General features: G+C 38.5%; 2 protein-coding genes across 2 annotated transcripts in view; one reads left to right on the forward strand and one right to left on the reverse strand.

Moving 5' to 3' along the window:
• The window catches only part of LOC106513340 (ATP-dependent RNA helicase DDX19B), a gene marked incomplete in the record, with an annotated part of 9,396 nt that extends 8,079 nt beyond the window's left edge, over positions 1-1,317 (forward strand). The window contains 1 exon segment of the mRNA XM_014002126.1: positions 566-1,317. Within this exon segment, the coding sequence (XP_013857580.1) occupies positions 566-627 (62 nt within the window).
• Positions 1,318-2,294: 977 nt separating this feature from the next.
• pusl1 (pseudouridine synthase like 1) overlaps positions 2,295-8,703 on the reverse strand; it is a 13,431-nt gene continuing 7,022 nt past the window's right edge. The window contains exons 4-8 of the mRNA XM_014002127.1: positions 8,225-8,374; positions 5,581-5,751; positions 4,094-4,148; positions 3,754-3,916; positions 2,295-2,990 (exon numbers count right to left, since the gene is read on the reverse strand). Coding sequence (XP_013857581.1) covers positions 2,941-2,990; positions 3,754-3,916; positions 4,094-4,148; positions 5,581-5,751; positions 8,225-8,374 — 589 coding nt within the window. The 3' untranslated portion in view covers positions 2,295-2,940. The remainder of the gene's footprint in view (positions 2,991-3,753; positions 3,917-4,093; positions 4,149-5,580; positions 5,752-8,224; positions 8,375-8,703) is intronic.

An 8,703-nucleotide genomic window follows, 5' to 3' on the forward strand; every position in this document is an offset into this window, starting at 1 on the left:
GTACTTCTCTCCTCTCAGTAGGGTTGTTTACAGCACACACAATTTCCTGTTCGCTTCTTAGCTTAGCCTCCTTCACAGTAGAGCTGGCATGCATATGTTGCGGCCAACCGATCCTATCGTTTTAAATTTCAACAGAGGCCACGCCTCCAGTAAGAATCACTTCTTATAGCTGAGAGTCCAGACCCTTGTACGAAGTAAAGAGAAGGACAGGGGTCTGGTTTTAATCAGGCTAATTACAAAACTATGTTGAACCAAAAGTAACGAGTAACTAAAAGCTTCCTAGAAATGTAGTGGAGTAAAAAGTACAATATTTGTCTTTGAAATGTAGTGGAGTGAAAGTCATAAGTACCCCAAAAAATAATTACTCAAATAAAGATACACAAAAAATGTACTTAAGTACAGTACTCAAGTAAATGTACTCGAAYACTGTCCACCACTGGCTGAAAGGCTGCAGTTATCACAGCTGTTTTGAGTTTTTTATAGCTTAACTTGTCMGTTCAAGAAGATGACAGCTTCCCTTAATTTACTAAATCAATCCTTTATTTTGTGTCTTGTTTCTCTGCAGATAAGAAAATCGAAAGATTAGACACAGATGATCTGGATGAAATAGAGAAAATTGCCAGCTAAAGGACACACACGATTAAAACTTAGAAGCTGGTCCAACTTCTCCTTCTCCTCACTCTCCACGGACTGTACGCTTCTACAACGTTTTATGCTTTTTAGTTTTTATTTTTTAGCAAAAACACACACACACACACACACACAGCGTATGTTTACATGTGGACACATCTCCTCTCAGACAAATATTTTGTAAATCTCTCGAACATACCCTATTTCACTCTTTGTACTTAAATAAAGTTTGTGAGTTTAATGCTGTGTGTTGTAATGCTGTAGAAGCAAGCATAGCCCGTTATTTATTGGAACAGTTTTGAATTTTAAAAGCTGTGTTGTGGCAAAATCATTCGTGTAAAATTTTTTATTAAGGGCAGGGAGAAAGTGCCACARCGTTTTTTATTTCAAATCGAATGTAACCAGGCCTTTATTGGGCTTTGTTTAATCTTTTAAACAGGAGTACAAAGGGTGAAAGCTGGGTATGCTGCTCCGAGTGCTAGTTCTTTATTTTATTTTATATTTTTTTGAGATGGTGATGGTTTAGGATTTAAGGGTCTATGCAAACTCATCAGCCTGTGATAGCTATTATTAAATACTTAACTCAAATTATTCCTCAAAATAACCTCGTCTTCAGTATCAGGGTGTGTAGTCCGATGCCAAAAAAGGCTGCCTAGAGTGATACTAAGTCATAGACATAAAAGTATTTCTGTCTTAAGCCTCGAATCATCAGCCAGCATCACTTCTCACATGCGTGGTGCCATTTTGATTWAAAAAAATCCAGAATGGCCACAAGCTCAGCTCCAAGCATTAATCACAAGTCGTCTTTTGTTCTTTCAGATTCATCAGATCCCATTAGAATCTAACCGTGACCTGTAGTTTGACAGGATTTGTTTTCTTCGTGTCTCCAAGTCTTTCAATCAGGTTTTCCAGTTCGACACTTTATCTAAACTTACATGTTTCATCCAAACTGAGCTGTTAAAAAGGATTGAGTTACAAAAAAACACAATGCGTTCCTCAAGTGCATTATTTATTTTATATATATATATAATTACACACACACACAATTTTGATATGAATATTCTAAGAAATTGGGCTTAATATTCTGACTAACACTTGAAAATTTTGRTTATTGAATTCTGGACGCCTTTAGGTTGTATGAATACTCTTGAAACCAAATGCTGAATTGACTTGAGGACCTATGCTAATTAGACTCACTGTGGTCACATGAATACAAAAACATGTACTTGTGTACATATTTAAAATTTTATGTTACAAAAAAAGTGTCTGAATTATTGAGTTTGTCACTTCTAAGAAGTGAAGAAAAMAAAACATTCCTCATATGACAGATGCAGTACTTTGAATACAGTGAGCTTAAATCAGTTAGCCTTTTGTCAGTTGGTTGACTGTAAAATTATATATATATATATATATATATATATATATGTGTGTGTGTGTAAAGAAATTTGATGTCTGATATTTTGTTCAGCGCACTGGAAAATCAGAACCAGTCAACATGAACCTGCAGCAGACCTCGTGTGTCTCCCGGCTCCACAGAAGGCGGCTGGTGGTTTTCTGGTTTTAACAGACTGTTTATGGACTTCTTGCTGAAAAACAACTCACTGAACAAATACAGCCAAATTAGAAGGATGTGACCAGAAGAATSGGTCTGAAGACTTCTGGAATTAAAAATAAAAAGCAGTGTATGCAGTTTTATTAGGACACTTGGATGTATACATTATAAGTGAGCGTGTGTGCACTTTGTTGATCCATAATGTAATGCCTCTGAGAAACATGGACTCAGCAGTTTTGGCTATAGAAAACAACACTGWTCCCCACTCATTTACTTTGACATTTTAAAACCTACGACCCTTGTTCCTGGATGTCTACGTTGACTAACCAGAGGGAGGTTTCTGTCAGAAGTAGAGGACAGACTCGAGGTGTGGTCTTCTGTAGCTGAGCTGCGTTCATGGACACTTAAGTATTCTTAATATCTGGAATTAAACAAACATAGGTGTTCATGTTGCCTTTTGCTTATTTGTGTAAAACTGTGCTACCATAAAACATTCACATGTAAGATTACAAAAAGTTTATTCTAAAAAAAAACTTATTCAAGTAGCATCAGTGCTGTTGCCGGTACACCTCCAGATTTTTCTGTGTGGWGTTAGCATGTTCAGGAGGGGTTTTTCTCAGAGTATGAACGGTTGTTTCTGTCTTGTGATGGACTTGCAGCCTGTTCTGGGTGTGCCTCGACTCTTGCACGGTGACTGCTGGAGATGGGTACCATTTCCCCCATGACCCAGAATGGAAAAAGGGAGTCTGGAAATAGCATCAGTCTTTTGCACTGTCTGTGGATAACAGCTGTTCTGAATACTGYAGGTCTGAAAAAGCAGAGAAATAATTAATGAGAAACATTTCCTGATTAAAATAMCATAGCGATGTAAATTATAACAAGTAAATGTACTTTATACTGTCATCAATGCATGTTCCCATGGAATGATGAGATTTGTGCTCTGCGTTTGACCCATCACACGTRAGAAACAGCTAGGTAGAGCAGGGGAAGCTATTTAAGATGCTCAGGAAGCATTTGGGGGTTAGGTGTCTTGCTCAAGGAAACCACRGCATGTGAGCATGGTGGGGAGTCAAACCTATGACTTTCTGGTCCCAAGTTAGCTGCTCTACCATTGCTCCACAGCCACCCATGGGAAAGTACGGTATACTCATTGACACAATATGAAGTTCCCTCATCAATCAGAATCAGACTTTATCTCCAAATTGACATTATTTTTTGTCCTTTTTCATCATTATCTGAAGGACRTTGGCACAAAACTGAACTCCGGCCTATTTTTGACAAATATATTTGTGGTACTTAGTGGACTAATTAAGATTTATGTTTAAATTACATCATTTAAATTATGCTTTTTAGTTGGGGAGGGGAATAATTAGCAACATTTCAATTCAGTTACCCTTTAGGAATGCACTGTGCAGGAGTAAATGTACCAAATTGTGAAAAAAAAAATTAAGTGACAGATTTTTATTCAGGTACAATTTTTGATTTTATTTTGGAGAATTTGTTTTTAATAAACCCAGGTAAATAAGCTCCAGGAGCTTTAAAGAGCACGTTGTCACTCAGTCCTGTCTTACCTGACTCTTTGTAGTCCACATTGGTAAGGAAGAGGCCACAAGTTGGAGCAACAAAATTTTTAGGGAAGGCGTGAGTGTCCCGAGCCTCCAACAGGTCTGCTATCTTAGACACCGAGAGCCGACCCTGACCTACAGCGACCAGCACTCCGGTCATCCGCCGCACCTGGAGCAAAGAACCAGTTTTACTGGTCCCACAGAAAACTGCAGGACTTTCTTTTACGCATTTTAAATAGTCACTGGATGGTTTGTGATCCAAATAACTGCCAGCAGATGGTCCTGCTAACAACCACACATTCACAGATTAATAAAACAGATTAGCGACAAATAGAAAGCAACAAACCTGCTTGTAGAGAAATGATTTACTTCTGAAAGTCAGCTCCAACAATGGCATCTCTCTGGAGGCACACAAAAGTTACTATGTGATTTGTCAGGGGATAAGTCAAATTATTTAGAATTAAATAGAAAAAGGAGCAGAAAGAGTCCTGTTAACATCTGTTTGGTTAGATATCTTAAAGGGATCCAGTTAGTTGTAACAGACTTTATTTGATAAATGTTGATTTTAACTGAAAGACTGTAAAAATACTGTAGGCTGTTTAGTTTTTATAATTTTTAAACTAAATTTTAAAAAATATATTACACAGATGGGACCATTTTATTTACACGCAAAGCATTCAGGGTAAAATGACGGATAGGTCCTCGCCTTGGTGCAAGGCTGCTAGCGAGCTATATCCACCTGAAGGTTAATCTTGGACAATATCTGATGATCGACTCTTTTAAATGAAACCAGAGAGCGTTGACAGAGAGGAGAAGGTAGAAATGACTCAGCCTGTAACTGAAAATATAGATGGAGGACCTCAGTTTAGCTTGTTTGTCGCTCTAGCGCCGAGCTAATACAAATAAGGCAATGTAGTGTCTGCGCTAAAGCYAACAGGCTAAGCTGAGGTTCTTCTTCCATGAAGCAGCTCTGTTGTCCTCCATCCGCATTTTCAGTTACAGACTGTCATTTCTACCTTCTCCTCTCTGTCAACGCTCTCTGGTTTCATTTAAAAGAGTCGATCATCAGATATTGTCCAAGATTAACATTCAGGGTGGATATAGCTCGCTCACACCGAGGACCTATCCACATCATCATTTACCCAGAATGCTTTGGTTGTAAATAAAATGGCTCCATCTGTGTTAAAATATATTTTTAAAAATTTACAAAACTGAACAGCCTACAGTATTTTTACAGTCTTAATTTTACAGTTGAAATATACGTTTATCAAATAAAGTCTGTTACAACTAATCGTGGATCCCTTTAATACGATCCTCGTCTGTGTGGACAGCATTAGAGGCTGAGGTGACATTTAAGATGCACAGCTTTGTTTAAATGTCACATCMTTACTTCACCACTGCACCTCACATGCAACTGGATTTACATGCATTTAATCTAAGACATTTATTTTACTTTTAGCAATTTTTTAAAGCAGCATTAAGGCAGGCCAGTCCWTTTTTACCTGCTAAAATTAGTTCAAATGGAAATTTGATTTAGTACTTCCTGTCTGATTACATTTAACATAAAGATTCAGACAGATTTATATAGCACAGGTGTTTAGCACACTATGTTCATAAGCTACATAAAGAAAGTAATGTTTACATCAGATATGTGAGACAGAAMATGTATGGGTATAATTTTTTTAAAATGAAATTTTAATTAATCTCAGTTCACATGTTTATGTAAATGAAGAATAATGTGTGAATGTAGCATTTCTGCTGAATGAGCAGAAGCAAAGCAAGAGGAGACTGTGTGCATTATTTGTTGTAGTGCCCCCATGTGGTTAAATGTACCTGTGAAAGTGTGACTTTGCAAAGGAGTCTCCTGGCTGTATGGAAACCATGTCCATCGTCTTCACAGGGTTTTTAGGTACCGTTTCATGGCTGTTTGCTGCGAAGGTGCTAAAATCGTGAGTCCCGACCAGCAGGGCAGCAGCTTCACGCATGGCTCCCACATCCAGCTCTCTGCAAAACACAAAAGGCAGGAAAGACCAGAAAGACAAATGTTAAACATTTGTCGCCTATTGTGACATTGTGACATTGTAACATGACCTGAAAGTGACTTTCTTTAACAGTAAAGTCACACACGAGTGCGCAGCAAGTATGACGACTTATTTTCAGATCTCCTTGTTCCCGTTTCTGAGTCAACTTATATAATATTAACGTTCGGCGGGATGAGGCCACGTGAGCGAGCGGAGCGTGTCGACAAAACGGCTCATCTGAACGGCTGAGTGAGAGTGGACCCATGGCTCAGATTCTCTGTGGCTCCGTCGCTGCCTGAATGTGAGCTGACAGAAGGAGGGAGAGACGTGGTGAGCGCAGCGCTAAGTGACCGACCAATTCTTTACGTCACATGTGCCAAACACAAGGCCCGCGGGCCAACTCCCGTGTGGCCCGCCAGGCCCCCTTTTTAACTTAACATGAAATTTATTTCTTATATCAATGGTAAACTTTAAATTTATGGTTAAATGCAACAAAATTATTTTAATAAAAATAAATTAAATAAAAATAAATTAAATAAATCCCCGTCCTTGAGCTGTTGGCTTTAAGTAACTGAGCAATTTAGTTGGATAGCACAGTACTAATGTCTGAAAATAAGCTGCTTTAAAGTCAACAAACGTAAACTAAATTGCCATAATGCAGCTACTCACATATTTCTGTACTTATTACATATTTAATCAGTTGTACATTTAGTGTTTTTTAAACACTTATCAGTGTTTAAAACAGGACGTGTTAAAACTCTGTTTAGTCAGAGTTAAACATGAAACAAAGTTCATTACAAGTGGCCCTTCGAGGGCCACCATAACGCTCATGTGGCCCTCGGTGAAAATGAGTTTGACACCCCTGCTTTATGTGGTCGCTTCAGACCTTAAACATGAGCAGAAGTGGGACGAAATCTGACTATTYGCTCAGGCTGTCTGTCAGTGTTGACTCTGAATGCTTGGGAATCAATTTTACCACCTATAAGCAAGTTAACTGTAACAATGTTTTGGATTAGCGAGCCAACAACCGGACCCAAGATGGTTGAACAGGCTGCATTGAAAGCCAGTGTTTGGAAGTATTTCATCTTCTATGAAACTAAAAAGGAGAAAATTACAATATGCATGTTGTGTTCACGTTTCCTCTGGCAGGAAAAATAAGGAAACCAGCCAGTGATGGCTTCTGCTGCCTACAGCTAGGGCTGGATGGTAATGATCATTTTCATACCGCGGTATAACCTTTAGAAAATACAGTATTCAAAAATACCATCATACCGACCAAGCCTAACACTCACTCTAACACGATCCATGGACATCAATTACTACAGATGTCAGCAATAAAGGAACGTTTTATACTGCAGCTTAGGAAAAAATGTTTTTGTTTAGGTCTGAGCTATTCTAGGCTCTAGTCTAATTAAAGATGCATCAGTAATTGTTTCACAATCTCAKCCCTCTGCTTTATAAAACAAAGTGTAAATGAGCTATACTTTCTTTGTACTTTTCTGCAACAAAGTATAATAAGGATTAGTAAAAGTAGGCCTCATATTACAGTATGTCACTGTAATGTTTGATCAAAATACATCTAATCTCACAAAAGTGCTATAAAACCTTTATTTTATCAAAAAATATTTAGGTCAGAATCAACATACAGGTAATCAAAATTTGGTGAAAATGCTTTAAAATAGCTTAAGAAAAGAAGTCAAAACATAAAAATCACTCCTGCATTATAACAACAAATGAAACAATCTGATATTTCTTGCAGCGGGAACGCGAGTGTGATGACGAGGGAGGGAGCGGAAGATCAAAGAGAAAACAGAGAGACGCTGCTGAGGCAGAGGAGCTCGGGGGTGAAAAGACGGAAGATGGAGACCGAACATGAGAGAGGGATAAAGAAACGGAGACGTCAGGGAGAGAAATTACGGAGAGGGAGGACAGAAAGAGACTGAGGGATAAATAGGAGAGGAGAGAGAAAAGATGGAAAGTCAGAGTGAGGGGGAAAAAAAAGAAGAAACCTGGCTAAAATGTGTGGGTGTTGTTCAGCATATGTATAAGCCTGCAGCTTATCTTGCCCTACTTTCTCCCTAAAAAAAGTGAAGCACAAAGAGCAGACAAATGCTCAAACATACATTCTCTCAGTTTTTTTTCATGCTCCCTCCTTCCAATCACAGCTGAAAGAACATTGCATAAGCTTCAAAGCCCTCAACATTTTATCTCTTTTTGCACTCCGTCTCTGTATTCTATTTACATCCTTTGTTTGTTTCCTTATGTCAGCTTACATAAAACACTCCCACAGYCCCTCATCTTTTCCAGTTTACACATATTCACGCGTTTAAAGTCCAGTTTCTTCTGAGTCATGATCTGTGATTAAGCTTGATTTCTCATGGTTCTGCTCACTAAACAAAGACGGATAAGAAGATGTGAATGAAGTACAGCGTGGCGTGTGAACCTGCATCACTCACTTGTTGCGGAGGCCCCACAASAGACACTCCTCTGTGAGTGGAAGCGGAGTATTGCTGCCACAACCCAGCGCTATTCTGTAGACGTAGGTTCGAGACTGGGCATGGTAACGGGCGTGGAAGTCACTGGAGACAAGGTGAGCGCGAGTGACCCTGAGGAAAAAAAAATACAGAAAATTCAAGGAGGGGATCAACTCAAGCATTAAAAGCAGCTGGATCAAGTGGTGTTGGGCAATAATTCCTCACGTTTTCTGGAGACTTTCAAAGTTTTTCTTTGGACWTTTTTCACATTCTTTAGTCCTTGTACTTGTTTTAGAGTGCTGGTTTTAGTTTGGTAAATTATTTAACTTTGACAAATGCTTAAACTCGTTTCTTCATCTTGAACATAAAGTATGTATGTATATATATATATGTATATATATATATATACACTCACCGGCCACTTTATTAGGTACACCTGTCCAACTGCTCGTTAACACTTA

This window comes from Austrofundulus limnaeus, unplaced genomic scaffold (genome assembly GCF_001266775.1).
Source record: "Austrofundulus limnaeus strain Quisiro unplaced genomic scaffold, Austrofundulus_limnaeus-1.0 Scaffold11, whole genome shotgun sequence".
In the NCBI taxonomy this organism is placed as follows: domain Eukaryota; kingdom Metazoa; phylum Chordata; class Actinopteri; order Cyprinodontiformes; family Rivulidae; genus Austrofundulus; species Austrofundulus limnaeus.